Source organism: Sminthopsis crassicaudata, chromosome 1, assembly GCF_048593235.1.
Source record: "Sminthopsis crassicaudata isolate SCR6 chromosome 1, ASM4859323v1, whole genome shotgun sequence".
Classification (NCBI taxonomy): Eukaryota; Metazoa; Chordata; class Mammalia; order Dasyuromorphia; family Dasyuridae; genus Sminthopsis; species Sminthopsis crassicaudata.
The window spans coordinates 742,992,088-743,013,991 of NC_133617.1; the positions used below are offsets into that span (position 1 = coordinate 742,992,088).

Sequence of the window (21,904 nt, forward strand, 5' to 3'; positions counted from 1 at the left end):
GGGCCTCAAAAGTCTTAGTGCATTTTAAAGTGATTACCCTTTAATGCTGCACTAAGACTGTGAGGCCATCCTGGATTTAGAAATAAAAGTAATGGAAAAGTAAAGGATTTCAATAAAAGTTCAAAATAAGATAAGTTTCAGGCTCATGGGATCTGAGTTGTAATTGAACGATCGTCGATTCAGTACCTCCTGCAGCCTGGATCAGATCCCTGCCCTCGTGGAGTTCATTATCTAATGGATAATTCTCTCTCAGAGATGCCCCAAAGCAAAGGGGTTTCAGCTCCCAGCCTTCCCTGCAGACGAGCTTCGCCGTATGGTGGATGTGAGCAGCAGCCCTCACCCTCCTTTCCCCCAAAGGAGCAGAACTGGGACACTCAGAGCTGCCTCCAGGCCCCCCACACCAAATGACCAAACCCGTCCCCTCCCAGCGGGAGCAGCAGCACCTTCTGCCTCTCACCACCTCCCCGCGTGGCCGGCTGATTTACCCACAAAGCCTCGTCTCTTTCCGAACAGCTGCCCCGGCCTGAGCCAAGTTTTAAAGCAGAGTCAAGGAAGCCAGACATCAAAAAGCTTCCCTTTATCACAGGAAACTCATGGATTGGGAGCTTCTCACACACACAAAGAGCTGGTTTTCTGGGGGAAATTGGCAGATCTTACTGTTCCCTCAGCAAGAAAGTGCTTAATAAATGCTGGCTGTTGACTGACTTCCTCGGAGCCTGGGAACCGGGCCTCGGCGACATCTCCCCCACTTCGGTCAGCGGAGGCCGGGGAGGGCCCCCCAAAGTCCCCTCGGAAGGCTCGGCTTGTCTACTCCGGACGGTACCTGCTGCCTCCCAACATCCATGACCCGTTTCCATTCAGAAGAACTTCCAGCAAAAACTAGAAGCTGACAGAAATGTGTTAGCTCTGGTAAAGAAACCGACTTCTCTGGGGGTTAATGAAGGCTGGGGATAAGTATGGAGGCTCACGGGGCCGGCCGCCATCGCGCCGAAGGCCTGAGACACGGGCCGGCCCAAAGATCTAGAGGAGAGCCCTCCCTTCTCACTTTTAAAAGGCAACGAGAGCCAAGAGGAAAGTCTTGGGCCAGATGTTTCACGCCCTTACCTCTGAGCCGTGACAAGGAAGCTCAGCGTTTCCTCCTCCCCGGACAGGTGGCTGGTGTCAAAGATCACGCTGAACTCGTACTGGAGGGAGAGAAAGGAGAGCCCCGGGCTCAGCCCCCTGACTCTCAGCCAATCCCTCCACCTCCCAGGGGCTCCCCGGCTTGACAAGCTTTCCCTTTTCTGCGCATCTTGCACAGAGTCCGGCCACGTGCATCAGTTCAATAGGAGGATGCTGGGAGGTGTTGCATTTCTCCCAGATGAGCCCGGGCTTCATGCTCTTCCCCCCAGTGTGACGAGCCGGACGCATGTTTAAAGACCTCCAAGGGAGCTCCCAGGGAGAGTTTTGTGGTCTGGGGGTTCTAGGTTTTTATTTTATTGCCTCTGTCATGAACCCAAGCCAAATGAAGTGAGCATTCTGATCATCAGAAATAACAAAAGTGAGGAGACTGTACTTGAAACTCCTTTAGGGAAGAGGCCTCCACCAAAGGGCGCTGGAAACCTGGGTCGGAGCTCACGAAAGGGGGTGCCTTCAACATCTCCCCTCCCTCTCGCCAGTCTATCAACTCCGGCCTGACCTTGAGCTGAGGTCACGCTGGAGTAAGAGCATGGGGAAAGGGGCGAAGCTTCCGTCAGAGGAGGTGGGAGGGTCCACCTTGGGCACCGCTGGGCCAGAGGCAACTCCTCCCACACCAGGGGCCCTCCAGGACTCCCCCATGAAGGGGGCTCCTGTTTGGCTGGTAAAATGTCTTCCACACAAGGAAGACCAAGAGCCTTCCCATCTGAAGTGGGCCCCGTGGCTCAGGGACCCGCACCCAGAAAAGCATTTCTAGCAGCGCTCCCAGAGCCTGTCACGGGGCCGCCTTCCGTCTGGGGCGGGGCGGGGGGGGGGTTCTGGCATACAGTGAGTGACCAGTAAATAGTGTCAGGGGACTGAATGAGAGCGGAGTTTGGACTTGGATCCCCTAGAAGTGTAGACTGGGAGGTGATTTTTATATTTTAGTCAAAGTGATTCCAATCGTTTTTGTAGGTGAGCTTGAATGCTGGGAAATGCCTGGGTTAGGGATCCCAACAGCCCGGCCCACAGAAAGAGTGTCGGCTTCAGAGCAATCAGGAGCTGAGTTTAAACCTCACCACTCTGGCCTTAGTTTTCCCCTCTGTAAAATGGGAGAGTGAGACTGGGTTTCTTCGGTTCCAGCGTAATGAGCCTGTTACCACTGAGTTTAATCCTCTGCGCGTGTTTTAATTTGCCGGGCTGGCTCTCTGATAGATGGAGGTACATAAGACAAGTCCCCACAAAAAGCCTCTGCTTTCAGGGAGTTTATGTTCTCCTGAGGTGAGGGGTGGGGGGAAAAGGGAGGGTGATCTTTATCCTGATGAGGAAATAGAGCTTATTGGAGAGGGAGAGCCACTGGGCTTAGCTAGTGCCTGTTGAATGACTGGTAGACAGGAATTCTGACAGAGGAGTCCTGGCAGAGTGAATGAGGGCGTTTCAGGCTGGGGGCACAGCCTGGGCAAGGACCCGGCTTCTAGAAATGAAAGTACAGTCAGAGTAAGCAGCGAGGAAACGGGAGCTCGCCCAGGATCACACGACTAGTCTGAGGCCACACTAGTGGCTCCCTGACTCCAGGTGGGCGTTCTGCCCACCGTGGCACCCCCATAGCAGCCTGCCCTGGTCCTGTAATGCTCACAGAGAGGCCCCTGTCAGCAGGAAAACATCATGTCCGACCCAGGCAGAGAGAGCAGGGGCTGATCTGGGAGCCATTCCTTACAGGATCCCAGGGCTGGCCAGAAGGGACCTGAGGGTCACCCACGCCAGCCCCTTTTTATAGATGGGACTTGGCCAAGGTCAGAGAGGTGTGGACCGGGGAGTCCTGGAAGCCGGGTCCTCTGTCTCTTGTTACCAAGTCTCTGGTGGCTTCTGGGCAGGGAAGAAAAGAGACGGCTCCTTACCTTGGTCTTGGACCTCATGAAAGGGAATCCCACGCTGCATTTGAGGAAGTCGGACTCCAGCAATTCGCAGGAGATGCCCATCTCCTCCTGGAAGAGAAACACAACCACACGGGATGACTGGGGGAGAGAGGAAGGAGTCCTATGAACTTGAGAAAGTCCGGAGACCAAAGCCAAGGTCTCCCCCTCACCAACGGAGGACGCCGAGGAGCTGCGCCCAAAAAGAAATCAGCAGACACCAGAAAATACCTACTGTGTGCCAGGAATCGTGTGAGAAACAAAGTACCTAATATGTGCCAGGGATCATGCAAGATGCCTCCCACAACTCTGCAGCCCAAGATGGAGAAGTCAGGGCTGAGAGTCGCTAATGTGAAAAACATCAAGAGGTTCGGAGGGGTCCCAAACCCCCTCCAGGCCAATGGGTGACATGGAGGCTGAGAACGCTGCTGGGCCCAGCTCCAGAGGGAGGGAGCCCAGAACCCCGCTCTCCCCTGACCTGCTCAAGCCACTCTGCAGCTTTACCCACTGGGCCTTGAACCCAGCCTTCTGCCCATAGGCAACCCACACACACACACACCCCGACTGCAGCCCTGGGTCCTGTCCCGAGAACCACACTGGCTCTGGCCCAGCCCCAAGCCTGCCCAGGTCACTTCCATGCCATGATGCCCCACGGCCCCCTTTCCGCCCCCTTTCTGTGTTGTCTTCCTCCATTCGAATGTAAGCTTCCTGAAGGCAGGGACCGCCTCGCTTGCATGTGCATTTCTTGCATTGGTCAGACTCTGGTGTCTCTGTCTGTCTCGGTGTGTGTGTGTGTGTGTGTGTGTGTGTGTGTGTGTGTGTGTGTGTGTGTGTGTATCTGTGTGTGTATCTGTGTGTGCGTGTGTGTGTGTGTATCTGTGTGTGTGTCTGTGTGTGTGTGTCTGTGTGTGTGTATCTGTGTGTGTGTCTGTGTGTGTGTATCTGTGTGTGTATCTGTGTGTGTGTCTGTGTGTGTGTATCTATGTGTGTGTCTGTGTGTGTGTGTGTGTGTGTGTGTGTGTGTGTATCTCCCTCTTCATCTCCTCTCTCTGTCTCTCTGTCTCTCTGTCTCTCCATCTCTTGCCATCTCAAGCCACGTCCAAGAAGAGGGACCACCAGGCCCGGCCCGGGGCCGCCAGCTTAGAATAACTGACTCTTTTCCCTCAGGATCAAACACACAACTGCCCAAGCTGGCCCCCCCACATCAACTCGGCAGAGGCTGCCGAGCCTCAATCATCATTTCATGTCATTCAACCCTTGTCTTTGTAGCTGCTGAAAACATGCTATAAAATCCCCCGATCCCCGAAGTTCCGGCCTTGACGGTCGCCGTCCAGCGGCTCCGCTGCGCGTGAGTTATTGCTTGTCATGCACTGCCCCAGGCAGGGCCGACATGTGCCAGCGATTAGGGAAACCCCAGGCAGGGGTGGGGAGGGGGGACCTCATGGAGCCTGCAGGAGCCGAGGCAGGAGGGGGAGGGGAGAACGTGCAGCACAAAGGTCGGGCCAGGCTGCTGGAGGAAAGCCTCAGGACCATCCAGCATGTGGATGGACAGGGGTCAAAGTTCCGAGCCAGCGGACTCCACCGAGAGACAGGGAAGAGAATGCTCTGACTCAGGACTCGGGTGTTTGGGTCCCGGAGAGCCTCATGCTCTTCCCCGGGCCCGGAGAGCTTTGGGCACCCTTTGGGGAGAGCTTCCCCTCTCTCAGCACAGGTCCGTCCCCGTTAGTTGGTGAGCTCCTTGAAGCAGGGACTGGCTTGTGCTTTCACTGCGTCCCCAGTGTTTAGCATGGCCGGGCACACAGAGGTGTTTAATAAATGCTGATGAGCTGCACTGCCTCATCTCCCTCTGCCCCATCATCCCGTCCCCCCATATCACCATCCGCCAATGGCCATTGGTGGATGACCCTCATCCACTCTGAATTCTGGCCCCCAGGCTTTCTGGTCTGCCGGAAGCAGCTCCAAAGCCTCTAAGAGCCCAAGGTGCCCAGCACAGAGGGCTCCTCCTGCCCGGCTCCCATCACGGGGCAGACAAGGACGCCGTCTCAATCAGCCACGACAGTGTTGTTCTGGGATACACAGAACGGGTAAAGGACAGTCCCTGCCTCGGGAGCCAGCGGGGAAGTAATAAGGTTCACACAGAACCATAGAGGGGAATGTCAGAGGGGAACGGGGAAGGGCCTTGAAGGAAAACTGAGAAAACAAGAGCCGGAGGTGGGAAGGGAGAATGTCAGGCATGGGGAGGAAAGACAAAGGCATGGAGGTGGGAGAGTGAGGGTCTGCAAGGTGGCCAGTGCAGCTGCACTAGTGAGTTTGGAAAGCTCTGTGCAGTGAAGAAAGGCTGATGGAACCCAGGGATCCCTAGGACTTAGCAAGTGAGTGCTGGGCAGTGGACCAGCTCTGCAGTCTCCAGGAAGACAAGCCAATGTGGAAGTTATGGGGGAACAGACTCCCCTCCTCTCCTTAGCTCAAGGAACCCCTGCCAGTCAGGTGATCAATGACGGGCAGTTTCTATATCCATTTGGACCCTACCAGAGGGTTCTGCACATCAACCCAGGCAACTGCCGCTCTCCCGAGTAGTCACTGACCGTGGGGCCTTTAGCACATGGAGGGAGGCCCAAGGCAAAACGAAAAAGGGACAGACACGTTTGCTCAGCCATCCGGATTTGTTACATGAATTGTGTTTCTTTGTTGAAGGGGGAGAGGGTGGGAAAGGAAAAACATGGATTTTTTTTTCATTAAAAATTAAATTAAAATTGAATTTTAAAAAACATAGTTTGTATAGAGAAGTAAGTTCTTGGTGGCCAAGTACACTGAACTTTTATTACTCAATTCCCCCGTGGTCAGTTGGGCAGCCACGGCATGCTGTTGGTAGAGTATGAAACGGTGGAACGACGGCTCCGGGGTTCAGTTTGCCCTCCTTGCCCACCCATTGAACTGGGGTAATGAGCCACAAATCTTTACCTGTGTGCTTCAAAAGGTGATGGAACACTTCTCTAAAGGGCAGGGGAGAGGAGAGATTTCTTCCACAACAAAGGAAGTCATCGAATTACAGCTTTAGCATCGGAAGGGACCCGGGAGGCCATCGAGTCCAACCACCTTCATTTTAGAGAGGAGCAACACGGGGTCGGAGTAGCCAAGGGATGTGCCCAAAGTCCCACAGGTGGGAAGTGACCATGCCCGGATCCAACCCCACCCCCGAACCAAAGCCAGCCTCCTTTCCAGCTCCCTGTTTTCTGTCATTTCCCCACGCAGCCTAAGGAAGGAAGGAAGGAAGGAGTCCTCTTGCCTAAGATGTCTCTACTCTTTCCAAGATGGCACCGCTCTGCTGGAGGGAGGCGACTGGGCAGTGAGGTACAGCGTCCCCACGGCAGCAGGGGGAGCTCCTTGGCCCAAGGACCCGATTCACACGGCTGGACCCGCCCGCCAACACGCTACTGTAATTACAGCCACAAGACTCGATGGGTAACGGGGTGTGAAATCATGACCTCAGCCTCCTCTGGGGTTTCAGAGCAATCATTTGGCCAGGTGATTGATCGATCAGCATTGATTAAGGGCCAGATTCTGGACCAGGTGCTGGACTACAAGGGCAAAGTGAAAGCATCTCAGGTCTATCGGACCATTCTTGGGGCTTCCCTGGGTAGCCTCGGTGGATGACGGTTCTCCTGGACACGCTGAGAAGGCAGAGGCTGAACGTATGATGAGAAATACCTAAGAAGTGGGTTTTAGTAAAAACAACCCCCCCACCCTTTCGATCCCGTCCCGCCATCCCAAATTTATCAAACACAGGGAACCCTGTATTCATCTCAATCTCACAAACACACACATACACACACACTCACACACATACTCACACACTCTCACACTCACACACATACTCACACACTCTCACACTCACACACACACTCACACACTCTCACACATACACACACACACTCTCACACATACTCACACTCACTCACACATGACACACACACTCACACACTCTCACACTCACACACATACTCACACACTCACACTCACACACACTCACACACTCTCACACATACACACACACACTCACACATACACTCACTCACACACGACACACACACTCACACACTCTCACACTCACACACATACTCACACACTCTCACACTCACACACTCTCACACATACACACACACACACTCACACATACTCACACTCACTCACACACGACACACACACTCTCACACTCACACACACACTCACACACTCTCACACATACACACACACACTCTCACACATACTCACACTCACTCACACACGACACACACACTCACACACTCTCACACATACTCACACACTCTCACACACACTCACACACTCTCACACATACACACACACTCACACACACACACACATACACACTCACACTCACTCACACGACACACACACACATACACACACTCACACTCACACACACACACTCACACTCACACACACTCACACACTCACACATACACACTCACACACACTCACACACTCACACTCACACACACATACACACTCACACATACACACTCACTCACACTCACACACAGACACACTCACACACACTCACACTCACACACACACTCTCATACACACACATACACACACTCACACACACACTCTCACACACACACACTCACACACTCACACACACACTCTCACACACACACACACTCACACACTCACACACACACACTCACACACTCACACACACACATACTCACACAGACACAACACAAACACACACACATACACACACTCTCACACAAAAACATACACACACTCACACACTCACACACACATACACATACTCACTCACACTCACACACCATACACACACACTCACACTCACACACACTCACACTCACACACACACTCTCACATACTCACACTCACACACACAAACACACACACACACTCACACTCACACACTCACACATACATACTCACTCACACACCATACACACACTCACACTCACACTCACTCACACTAACACACACTCACACACACACACTCACTCACACTCACACACTCACACATACATACTCACTCACACACCATACACACACACACACACACACTCACACACTCTCACACTCACACACACACTCACACACTCACACTCACACACACACACACTCACACACACATACACACAGACTCACACACACATACACACACACACTCTCACACACACACACACACACACACTCACACACCACACACTCACACACACACACCACACACACACACTCTCACACACACACTCACACATACACACACTCTCACACACATACACACTCATACACACACACTCACACACACACTCACACTCACACACACACACATTCACACACATTCACACTCACACGCCACACACACACACACTCTCACATACACACACATACACACACACACTCACACTCTCACACACACACACATACACACACACACATTCACACACACTCACACTCACACGCCACACACACACACACTCTCACATACACACACACTCATACACACACACACACTCACACACACACACACTCTCACACTCACACACACACACACACACACACACACACACACACACACACACACAAATGCAGCTGCCTTCTTTTTCCACTCATGGCAGGTGTGGGAACATAATTTCCAGAGGACTCTGACTCCTGTGGGCAGGGATAAGTCACAGTGTACAAGAGGAGCCCATTCCCCCCATGGGTGAGACCAGAGACCGGACCCAAACTGGAGTTTTCTGTTCCAATTTCTGACTTTCAGACTGGAGAATGAGACCTGAGACATTAGCTGAAGACAGAACAAACACTAGCGCGCGCCTTCCAGCTCCATTTCGTGGCCATCTGAGGGAAGGTGGCGGGGAGGGGGAAAGAGGAAGGAAAAAGAGGAGAAAGAAGTGAAAGTGAGACCCACAGAGCCTGAGACAGACAGAAACACTGGGCCATGTCGGGGAGGGAGAGGGCGGAGCGAGGGCTGACGGTGACACTTTGGTGGGAGACTTTCCTTCCTCAGGAGCTAAAAGTTCCTGTTTCTCCAGTGCTTTAAGGTCTGCGAGGCGCTTTACGTGGTTCATCTCACAGCAATCTTCTCAAAGGCAGGTGATGCTATTTCTCCCACTGTGTGCACAAGGAAGCTGAGGCAGAAAGGTGACAGGTCTCCCCAGCCAGGAATTGCCCAAGGCAGTATTCTGACCCAGGTCTTTCTGACCCAGGTCCAGTGCTCTACCCATGGGCCACCCGTGCCGCTCACATCACGAGGGCTACAGACAGGAGTGACGTCTGTCACAGAGATGCCCGATTGCTCACGAGTCGCCTCATTATGGCAGAGCAGGGGAGGAGGAGGTCAGGTTCCATCCGGGAAGGTCAGATCTACGGCTCTGACGACAAGCATGTCGTCATCCATCCCCAGCTTTCAGAGTCCCCCATAGGTGGGAACACAAGAAGACCGTGCTATGGGCCCCACAACCACCAGGGAACTAGGGAGGTGCCACAGGAACTCCTGACTGGACTCACTCCCTTGATGCATGAAGGCCAAGGCCACACCCCGCAGAGCCAGGAAACTGTGTCCCATAGCCCAAGCCCGGGAGCTCTGGGGGTTTTCCTCGCTGTTCCCTTCCTCCTCTCCTGAATCCCAGCCCAGAAGGCGGCTGCTGTCCCACGGGCGTCCCACAGAGAAGGCCTCTGCCCTCCTGCCCATCCACGAAGGTCTCAAGGCACTGCCCTGAACTCCCCCACCTCCAGTGGGCCACGCCGTGGCAGCTCACGTTTGTCCTCCATGCACTTCTGAATGTGAACCAGACCTGCCACCTTTATTTGTGGAGCTCAAGATCTCTTTTCAAAAGAAACATTTGTTTTCCCAAGGACGTTGGGTCTTTAATGCATGTACACATTCAAATAACAAGGGGCGGTGATGGGCCTCTTTCCAGCATTTCACCCCATCTAGGATAGTTTCTCCTGGATTACGCTGACTCTGTAAAAGCTCTGACTCCGCTCTCACAGGAAGAACAAGAGTTCTGAGGATGGTCCCAGGAACCAGAGAGCCAGCCCAGTGAAGTGCAAAAGCTGCCACTTAGTGAGAAATGATTGGCTACGTGAACTCACGAACTGGACAAAATGCCCCAAAGCTCTCGGGCCCATGTGGGCTTTTGCAGTTCAACAGAGTGGGTGAGAAAAAGGAAAGGGGGAAGAGGGGAGAGGATGCTAAAAGCTTCCCCATTTTCAGTCACGGATGTGCTGATGAACACTGAACAACTGACTCTTGTGAGGAAGGGAAATACAACATACTTTTAAATCTAATCTGCATTATTAACCATTTTCTCAAGTCTAAAAACTCAACCAAACAATAAACCACGTCCTGATTTGTCGTCCTGATTTCCAAGGAGCAAATGCTCCCTCTGAAATTTTAACAATCAGCCCCAATCTGAGCAGTGTCTCATAAACTGTTCTCAGTCCAAGAACAGCACTCTTCATGTGTTTGTTATTGCTCAGTCATGTCCAACTCTCTGTGATCCATTTGGGGTTTTTTAGCAGAGACACTGAAGTGGTTTGTCATTTTCTTCAACTCCTTTTCTAAGTGAGGAAACTGAGGTAAACAAGGTTAAGTGACTTGCCCAGGCTCCCACAGCTAGGAAGGGTCTGGGGCTACATTCGAACTCAGGTCTTCCTGACTCCAGGCCCTCCACTGCAGCACATCACTGCTGTCATTGGCTAGTGATCAGTGAGTGGCCAGGATTCTGGAACGATGACCCATAATGACATGGACATTTTCACTCAGAACGAAACTAGAGGCCGTGAAGAAACAGAGGGACCGCTTACAAGTCCTCCTGGGAGACATAAATAAGAGATCAAATAGACGTGCCCCTCAAAGCACATCTCATCTTCTCAGGAGTTACTGGATCATTCTGTTAGCCATTTTACTTCTCAGAGGTCCTGGCAACGCTCTAATAGGAGAAGGTCCAGACGACGTTCACTCATACCAGCAGATAGTGTTTCTCCTCTGAGAGTTCCATATAGCAGTGAAATCTTAAATTATATCTTTTTATATATGTATATAAAGCTATATATGCATAAATACATCTATATATAAGTACATATAGAGACATAAAAATAGATATAAAGATGGACATATAGATATATCTATATATGAAGAGAGAGAGCGCTCTCTTCTTAGCTACTCAGCCATGACTGCAGAAGTCCGTCATTTCTGAATAAACTGCCTAAAGAATCAGAACATCAAGCGTTTGAGCAAAGGTCACGGCCAATGCCAAATTAAGAAAAGGCCAAAGCTGGAAAGAAGGGGCTACGTGCAGTTATAGCCGTTCTAACCTGACCTATTTAGACAAGCTTCTGACTCTGAAAAAATTGGGAAAGAGATAAAAGGGAAGTCGTCGACTTGAACTATTAACATTTCCTAGAAAAATTCAACAGATGGAAAATACTCACCCACAATGAGACCAAGAGAGCCCAGAAACCACCCCAGCCAACAAACACTCCATCTTCCCGCCAAGCGGAGAGACATGGTGGCCAAGGACAACACTGCCTTAGAGCACACGGCAGAGAGGAGAATGGATGCTTGTGAACAGGATGGTCTCCCAGAACAGCAAGGGCCAACTAAGGAGAAAACTGAGAGGAAGATCAGCTAAACCAGACTGTCCCCAGAGGGCCCTTTGGTGAAAAATCAAAGGAAAGCAAATAGGCACGAAATGGAACAGATCTGCCAGGGTTTTCATAGTGATCCAATCTCAGTGCCACCAGATTGGGACTCTTCCACCTCAGGACCCAAGGTGAGGAAGTAGCAAAAAAGTAGCAGGAAGAGTAGCTGGACCTTTCTAGTATTTGCAGAAGAAAAAAAAATCATGCTGTTAAAAGGACCAAGGAATTAAATGTGAAGATGGGGGAAAGATTCCAAAAGAATGGAAGAAAAAAAAATCAAGATTTACATCAAGCCAAGGGAATCAGAAGACATCGACAATCTTCAATCTCTTTGCCTGCTTTTTTCATCTCTTTAAATTTTTATGAGAATGGTCTTGTCACGCACTGAAGGCATCCTTGATGAAAGGAAAGCACCAGACTTTTGCAGGGTGAATGTTTAGAAAAGGCCAAATGTTCACAATCACCGAGACGTACAGAAAATACAAAATCTTCCACATTGGATGGGGGCTGATTTTGAGAAAGCGTTTGAAATTCTTTGTTCCATGGCATTATTTTCTGGGAAGAATTCGAGGAGAAATTTAGGCATTGAATAAACAAGAAATATTACTAAAAAAAAATTTAAGAGGGAATAAACATTTTACTTATTAGGACAAAATGTCGCATGCAAGGCGATCCTCATCTTTCTACCTGAACTAGAAATTCAAATCAAGTTATCAAACATTTATAAACACTCCCTATGTACCAGACACTGTGCTAAGGGCTGGAAATTTAAATGGAGCGGGAACCAAAGAGTAGTACCTCAAGAAGAGTGAAGGGAAAATACCCTTTCTAGTAGTCGAGTTATTGGTGTCCCCATTCTTATCTGAGAAATTAGGAAAACTTAGAGCCCCCAAAACTGGGACTGATGTCATTTGTCCCAAGCTTTTTTTTTCTCCAAGTTAATTACAATCTTTGGACTCCATTTTAGGGCTGAGTGAGAATAACCTCTCTAGAAAAACAACAGACAGACCAAAAAACCATGAAAAATGAGTTAAAAGGATGTAAGCAGCTCTCAAAAACAGGATGCTAATGTACTTTTCAGTTCAATGTGAAACATTTTCTCCATCATTTCCTTAATCTAGATAAGGAACAAATCAAACTGCTCTCTGACTCTTTGCCTTTTTCCAAAGTATAAGGGCTCACACTGAAAAGGGGCCGATCATCTCCAGTGCACCCCCTAACTGGATCCCACTCCTAAAATCCGCCGACCCCTTTTCCTATTCCCCCACCTGTCCCAGGTGCCTCGGGTGCAGATGCATGATGCTTCTCACCTGGATGGATTTCCAATGGCTTACAGCTCATCCTCTGCTCTAGCACATGGGAGTGGAACAGTGCCCACCCCACCCCCAGCCAGCCAGAGGCTCTCATGCCCTGTTCCAAGGACGGGTCCCTCCTAGACTTTGCCTCTCTTGGGCAAAGACTAACCATCTCTGCCCACTCTATCAGGGCTGCAGTGGAGAAACCAAGGAGCAGGAGTCAGGATGAAGTTCTGGCAAAAAAGGGAAGAGCCAAATTCTTCTGTGTGGTATTTAACACCCTAAAACTTGGTATCAATTCATCTTCCCAAACTGATTTCCCATTAAGCTCCCCTTCACTGGACATTAAGCCAAGCTGCCTGCTTGCTGTTCCTTCTTCTCATCTCCCACCTCTGTGCCTTCCCCCTCTAGAAGTGTTCTTTCTCTTCCCTTCTGCCTCCTGGAATTGCCAGTTTAATTTCAGGCTGACCTTAAGTACTACTTCTTGCCAGGAACTTTTCCTGAATGCCCAATTTCAAAGGCTCCCACACCAAAAGTACTTTGTATTTCACCAGATCCTAGATACAAAGCTAGATGGAGCCAGTGGGAAGTCATCTGTCCCTCACTATCTGCATCCTACAGATGAGGAAACTGAGGTCCAAATGTTTTGTGCAAAATCAGTCAATAAATATCTATTAAGTTATTGATCAGTACCAAGGGTGGGAAATGACCTCCAGTTTTCTGACGGCAGATGCAGCGAGTTTTTTTGTTTTGTTTTGTTTTGTTTACCATACCAGACATTTGGGGTATAGATGGCTTTGTTTTCCCCCAGCTGGACCTAAGGTTCTTGACAGCAAGAACTCTGTTTTTCAATTTCAAACTCCTAGTGCAATGCTCTGCACACAGCAGACACTTAATAAAAGCTCACCAAATTATTGATTACAATCAACATTCAAGGTTTTGCGATAAGGTAGCTTCCCTTGGCTCAGGGATTCAGCCATCTCCTCCCTTGGTGACATGAGATAGAGCCGGGTGTGATACAGGGGCTCATTACCTCCAGTGAATATGGGTAACAATTTCGAAGGAAGGCGCTCAGAACTTTCCGCTGGACACAAGGAGCTTCAGGGGAGAGAGAATAAAAGAAGCATCCTCTCCTTTGCGAGCCTGACCCGAGATTCTGCCCTGAACCATCCCCACTGCGGTAAAGGGGGAGGAAGTCAGCCGGCAGCTCTAAAACTGGGAAATCAATCATTTCCCTGAATGCAAAGGACCTTGGGGTTCTGTAGAGTGTCAGATGAAAAGAGCCATGACCCGTCTCTGTTTAGGCTAGCGCCTAGTTGTGAGTCAGAGGGATTTAGAAAGGCTGTTAACTCCTTCAAGGCTGCAGCCATGGAGACCCTTCTATCACCAGGTACCACCGAGGCAAGGCCCAAGTAAGGTGTCCAGAGCTCCCATTTTGGCCCTGCCCACACCTTTCTAGTAACTCCCCCCCAGTCCACTGCCTAAAATCCAGACCAAGCCCACAGCAATCACCCAGAGAACAGGGGGAAGCAAGCAAGACCATACCTGGGTAGAAGGACCATACCACCAATAGAGGTGGTGATCAACAGCATTATTAACAGTTGAGTCTTCCCAAAGGTGACACATCTTCCACTGCTACAAAAATACTACTGTGTTTTAAAGCACAAGAGGCGTTCTCAGCCAGCAGGCCATACAAAATCGGCTATCTGGCCTTCGGGCTGGAGTTTTGCCAAACCCTGGCAAAGTGGGACTCCGGAGTCAGAAAGACATCGGACCAGCCTCCACTTCAGACACTTCCAGACTGGGATCCTAGACAAGGGATGGGGTGGGATGGTCCCTAAACTCTTATGGCCTCTTAGGCCCCTTCGGGCTCTAACCAAGTGAGCCCAAAACCTTAGAGTCTGAAGCAAGGATATATGTGCTCTCATATGTAATGGGGATAAACTGAAACCTTTCCCAGTAAGATCAGGAGTGAAACAAAATTGCTTACTATCACCATTACTAGTTATAATTATAAAATTAATTTTTAAAAAGTACATTAAAAAAAATTTTTTAAAAAGGATATATGTGCTCGAAGTTCCAGAAAGAATTAATTTTGCTCCCATGGATCCTAATTTGTAACTTCATTTGAGTACTAACTTTTGGAAAATATGTTTAAATCACTTTAGATTTCAGAAGGCACTGAACCAAGGGCAGGAGGGAGTGCACTTTCGCCTCCTACCACCTGACCCCCCCAACCAGCCATCCCTTTCCTCATCTTAATTTCCTGAGCAGAAATAAATGCTTTGTGGTCTTCACTCCTGTAGCTGCAAGATTCAGTTAAAAGCCCCCATCTTAACCCAATTGATGGAAATTCAGAATTTGATTCTTGTCAAGTATTTTAGAAATCTTAGAGACAGTAATAGTAGAGGTCTCAGGATCACAGATGCAGAACTGAAAAGGACTTTATTGGTCACCAAGTCCAACTGTCTCATTTGAAAGGTGAAAGAAGTCCCTAATGTGAAGCAAATGGGCTTTGTACCCCGGTAGAGAACTTTAAGGGGACAAATCAGTAATAGGAACAGTAAATCATAGAACTTAGTAAGAGCAATTGGTCAAAATTAGAAAGGGAGAAGAGCCCTTCCCTCCCCACCCCTTTTCTGGGTCCTGTCATTGCCCTCATTCATGGTCCACAGTATTTGCATCTAGAACACAATCCTTAGTTTGCCACTGAAGGGGGGAAAAGTTTTTTATCCATGGAAATAACATTAAAGAAGATTCACCCTGAGGATCATGGACCTTTTCGTCTAACTGAAGCTCATCTCCCCCTCCCAGAATGCAGCTCCTTGAAAGCAGGGACCAAGTTGATTTTCTCTCTGTGTCCCTAGTGCTTTGCCCTTAGTCACTAAGAGTTCACTAACTTCGTTTTTCATCCATTCATTCATTTCTTTGGGGTTCATGATGATTTAATCACTAATGTGGTGCCAACCTTCCACATGCACCATTTCACCATCTTTATTTCAGTTCGCAGCCTCCTCCTTCCCCAAACCAAAAGCACATGTTTGTGAATGTTCATTATTATTCTGCACTAATTAATTAAAAAGATTCTGTCAAGTGCATTAAAATGATTCTATTTTAAGGAGAAGTCTGGGTACAGGGAAGATTTTCCAAATGGCTCCTCGACTGGGTCTCCCCTCTGCACTCACCCCTCCCCAAACCAGACTTGGTGCTCCCCTCAGTGCCGCCATTTGGGGTACACCCAAAGGAACCGAGCCTGCCAATTCCTGTGACTTTTTTAGGAGCCAGCACACAGAGGGTGGGTTTCGGGATGGGCTTGGCCAAGGAGCAGGCGAGGCTGGCCTGCTGGGCCCCGACACCAAAGTAAACAGAGCCAGCACGAGGCGTCTCGGCCGGAGAATCCACCGGGTCCTTCCGTCTGAGCGATGTTAAGCAGGGGCTGGTTAGTCTGACACTCTCTGGGCAAAAGTCAGCACGTTCGTCCCTTTTAAGGAAGGTACTGAGAACGCAGAGCCGGGGTAGAGAAGGCTGCCTTTGAGAAGAGCTGAAGTGCACCATTACGTCATTGGGAGAGTGTAAGAAAAATACCCTGGAAGTTTAGCCAAGAGAGCTGGAACATGCTCCGATGTGTTTATGACCCAGCTGGGCCGCTGTGACATCAGGGTCACCGATGGAATGAGAGGAATCAAAGCCTACCAAAAATAACTCCAAATGCACAGCCCAGGGTCGGCCCCTCAGAGCAAGACGCCCGGGGCAGCAGCCGCAGAGAAATGCTGACAAATTAAACTGGCGGCAGCACACGAGGGCAGGTCCTCAGGACGGTTTGTCACTCAATAGAGTTCCTACATCATTTGTGAGCATTGCTCAGCTCTGAAAGCCAGCTCTGTGCACAAACATTAGGCACCTACTGTATATAAGAGGTTAGACAGATCCAAGAGTTGGGATACCTGAGGAAATCCCACCTCTGACACCTAGTGCCTGAGCAATTCTTGACAAGTCGCTCTAAGTATGCAGCAGACACTTAATAATTGATCAGTTGTTAACTATTATAATTATTCTCATCTTCAAGGAGTTTATATATTACAAGGTAAGATACTCTGCACTCAGATAAATAAAAATAAGACGGCTTGAGGAGTAAGATGTCATCCACAAAGTAGGAAGAACTGTCCAGTAACCGACTGGGCTGCTTTGGGAGGGAGGGAGGAAGCTCCTCATCACTAAAAGTGGTCAAGCAGGGTCTAAATACAACCTAAGAAATGTGCTTCCTGTGCTGGGAGACTGGGCTATGGGCCATCTGAGGCTGCTCCAAGCTCCACAGTTAGGAATACAAGAGTCTCTAGTTCCACAATTCTACAATTCTCAGTCTGTACCACAAAGTTTTAGAAAAGGCTGAGATACACCCAGTTCAATATTAATAAAACTACCACCATAATTGACCATATCATTAAAAAAAAAACAGTAAAAATCATGTAATTATCTCAGTAGATACAGGAAGTTTTTGTTGTTGTTGTTGTTGTTTTTGTTTGTTTTGTTTTGTTTTTTGACAAAATAGAGTACCCATTTCTATTAAAAATACAAGCAAGCAGAGGAACAAAATGAGTTTTCCTTAAAATGACAAGCAATATCTTTCTAAAACTATTAGTAATCTGTAACGGGGATAAGCTAGAAACCTTCCAGTAAGATCAAGAGTGAAGCAGGGATGTCCATTAACAACACTATATAATACTAGAAATGTTAGCTTTAGGAATAAGAAAAGAAAAAGAAATTGAATGAATTAGAGTAGGTAATGAGGAAACAAAACTGTGAGTCTTTGCAGATGATATAATTGTTTGCTTAGAGAACCCTAGAGCATCAACTAAAAAAGACATAATTAGCAACTTTAGCAAAGTGGCAGGATATAGTAGAAACATGTATAAAACAATTGTATATTGGATTCCTTGCTGTCTAGGGGAAGGGATGGGGGAAAGGGAAGGAGAAAAACTTGCAACACAAGGATGAATGTTGAAAACTATCTTTGCATTTATTTTGCAAATCAAAAGCTATAACAACTATTTGGTCATGTATACATATATTGTATTTAATTTATACTCTAACATATTTAACATGTATTGGTCAACCTGCCATCTGGGGGGGAGGGGAAAAATTAGAACAAAAGGTTTGGCAATTGCCAATGTTGTAAAATTACCCATGCATAGATCTGGTAAATAAAAACTATTAAAATATTAAAAAAAAAGAAAATCAAAAGCTATTACTAAAAAATATATAATAAAAATATTTAAAATTTTGTTAGAACTCAGATGTAAACAATTGGAAAAATATCAATTTCTTATAGATAGGTTTATACTACCTATACTAGTTCATAGGTAGAGTTAATATAATAAATATAAAAATGTAAAAAATAATACAACAAATATAAAATGAATATAACAAAAATGACAATGCTACTTAAATGAATTTACTTATTCAGGCCATCCCAATCACACTACCAAGCAATTATTTTATAGAATTAGGAAAAAATAATAACAAAATTCCTCCGGAAGAAAAAAAGATCAAGAATGTCAAGAGAATTTATGGGGGGAAATGCAAAGGAAGGTATCCTAAATATACCAGATCTAAAACTAGAATATAAACAGCAATTACATAGAAGGGAGCTTGCCGGTGGAAGGGAAAGTCTCCCAGATGGTCTTGTCTGGAATAGGTACTTAATAGGCAGATAATAGGTACTTGATAAATGCTCTTTCCTTCTCTTTCTTCCCAAAGAAGAACAGGAAAAGAAGGGGACCAGTATTGGAAATTGAGGGTGTCCACACTCATCCTTCAAATAGGAGAAGCTACTAAGGCCCCAAATGTATGTGGCCTGGACTCGGTTAAAATATCAGGAGGGGGCAGAAAGGGGTAACTGGAAGTATATAAAGCAGGGCCCCGTGAATGGTGAGAACCAATCTTGTTTCCCTCAGAGATGGATTCACAGAAGGGCACTGAACACCACTAACTCTCTGAGTTCAAGGCTCCTTCTGCTCAGCTGAGAAACATTTAGTGAGCTGCTCTCTGCTGTTCAAGACTTCACAGGTTTTCTCCAAGATGTTTAATCCCAGCCTTGCTAGTAAACAACTGCTTGTCTTTCAGGATTTATTGGAACCCACCACAGCTCACGGAGTGCTTTTGTCCAAGTCGGCCTTTCAAATGCTACCTCCCGAGGCCTGCCCGTGTGGAGCTGTCTCATCTGTCCAAGTGAGTTAACTTTAGCATCTCAATAGTTTTCAGCTACCATGTCTGGAAACGGCCCAATTCTGCCTCTGTCCCGTAACTTGAAGAAAAATATTAATTTTGTATTAAATCTGAAGGAGACACGGTACAGGATCGCAGGTGTAGAAGTGGAAGGCAGCTTTGAGGCCATTGATGCAACACATTCAATTTACAGATGAGAAAACTAAGCTCCACAGTGCCTTGCCAACAGTCACACAGAGAGTAAACGTCAAAGGTGGGATTTAAGTGAGGCTATCTGAGGTGGCTCAGTGGACAGAGTGCTGGGCCTGGAGTCAGGAGGATCTGAATTCAGATCCAGTCTCAGACACTACTAGCTGGGCAAGTCATGTAATCCTACTTGCCTCAGTTTCCTCATCTGTAAAATGGGTTAGAGGAGACGGTGAATCATTCCAGTAAGTCAAACATGACTGAAAACAACTTGACCCCAGCCTCTGACTCTAATGCCCTTTTTAAGAAATATTTAAATATTTAATTAAAATATTTTTAAACTATTCCTTTTCCCTTCAGACTCCAGAATAAAATAATTCACAAAAGCTCCCATGAAAAGAACCTTGGTCTCAGAATCAGGAGAGGGCATGTGTACGCATTGTATGCATGTCCTGTGTATGTGTGCATGTGTGTGCGCGGTGTAAGTCTATGCATTGTGTATGCATGTATGCATTGTGTGCATGTGTGTGCATGTGTGTGTATATCTGTGTACATGGGCGTGCACTGGATGCATGTATGTGCCTTGAGCACACGTGCACGCCGGGGGAGGCTGGAATGAGAGGCGGCCCCAGCCCAACCACTGTCCCCTCCCATCCGGGCTCCTGGCTTTTCTCCTACACACTCCCAGGGATGCTGCTGTAGCCCTCTTTTGCAGAAGGGGAGTTTGGGGGAAAGTCACGAGCGACTCTCCTCCTGCCGTCAGTTAAGAGAGGGCCTGGAGGGGCAGCTGTGCTTGGTGCTGGGTGGGGGGAGGCCACGAGAGCTTTCTTGCCCCAGTACCAGACACGTGGGAGGCACTCCATGAATGCTTGTTAGCTGACTAGTTGAGCTAGCAGCCTTTGCTGTATCTAGCATCCTTCTCGAGCCCTCAAACAGCTCTTCAGACCGCTGACGCTCCTTTTGACCCCGACTCAGAGCAGGAAAAGCAGGGACCCTCTTTGCTGGCCTTCCTTGGGCCTTTTCCCACAATCCCAGCTGCTTTCCTAACGGAAAGCACTAACCTCTCCCCTGAGACCACTGACAGTGCGACCTCGCCCAGCAGGACAGGGTGTGGATGCTCCGGCTAAAGTTGGATGCATGCTGGAGGGCACAGGTTCCCCCCCCACCGGCTGTGACCAGAGACCAGACGCCCTCCTACACATCCCACGTGCAGCTTGGGGCCCCTCACACTAGGGGCAGCCCGTGGTGGCGCCTCCAGTCCGAAGTCAGGAAGCCCCGGGATCGAGTCCTGCTTCTCACTCAGATCGACTACGTGACCCTGGGCAGGTCACTCAGCCTCCTCCTCTGGAAAGGAAGGGGTGGGCCGGAGCGCGAGGTTGCATCTAGCCCTGAAGCAGTGACTCCCAAGTGTGCAGGACTTGGAAGGAGAAAGGGATCTGTCCCAGTGGCAGAGCCCCCGAGGAGCCGGGCGGGCCCTCCCACTTCCACTAGCTGACACAGGCCCGGAGGCCCCTCCAGGGCCTCTCCTGAGACCCCAGCCAGCAGAAGGGGAGGGCAGCTCGCCACTTTCCCCGGACTCCCCTCAGAGTCCCTGTCAGAGAAAGGCCCCACGCAAGCTGCCCGTTACACAAAAGCTTCTGCTGGACACTCAGGGCCTGGCAGAACCGCACCTCGCTCCCCTTGTCCCAGGGCAGGGCCCCGGCTTCCCTACTGAGGAAGGAAATGCATGCGCAGCAATCCAAAGCGAGAAGCAAAACTTGGTTCAGGCCAATGGTTATTCTGTGATTTTTCTGCGCTGAAAAGGAAAAATAGAACCGGCAGTTTTTCTTCCCTACCCTGGGGAGGGCCAGCGCACCTGCAGCAGGGACAGAGAGGGCCAGCGGCCCCCCGGCCTGGGGAGACGCCCCTCGGTGCAGCAGTGTCCCCAGTCTGGAGACCCAGCCGGCTGGAGACCATGCTCTCCGAGGAGGAAGGGTGGGGGATGTCCACTGGCCCCAGGTTTCCATTTCCCGTCTGATTCCATGATCTCATTAGGCCGGGTTAAAAGCATGGCTCATTAGGGTCAGCCCCATCCCCAGCTCCAGCAATTTTTATTTCCTACCTTGGGTTTTGGCAGAAAAGCGGCCTCTGCCTTCCTAAGGGGGCCTCCCCTCCAGCCTCGGCCCCATTAACCAACCCTTTGGGCTCAGAGAGAGCATGGATGCTGCCGACCGAGCTGGAAAGGGCTCCCAAGAAGGGCGCCAGAGCGAGTTTACCAGGAAGCTTGATGTTAACCTCTGGTCTCGGAGTCAGAGATGCGTGCCTTCCAATCCCAAATCAGACTCTGACTGGGGGGTCCTGGAAAAGTCACCTAACTTCCTTCCGCCTCAGTTCCCCCATCTGTAAAATTGGGCTGATCCCAGGGTTGTGGCAAGAATCACAGAAGTTAATATATGTAAAGTCCATATAATA

General features: G+C 49.0%; 1 protein-coding gene across 1 annotated transcript in view; it reads right to left on the reverse strand.

Moving 5' to 3' along the window:
• ITGA9 (integrin subunit alpha 9) overlaps nt 1–21,904 on the reverse strand; it is a 299,345-nt gene that overhangs the window by 64,659 nt on the left and 212,782 nt on the right. Inside the window, exons 19-20 of the mRNA XM_074284359.1 lie at nt 3,054–3,140; nt 1,105–1,184 (exon numbers count right to left, since the gene is read on the reverse strand). Coding sequence (XP_074140460.1) covers nt 1,105–1,184; nt 3,054–3,140 — 167 coding nt within the window. The remainder of the gene's footprint in view (nt 1–1,104; nt 1,185–3,053; nt 3,141–21,904) is intronic.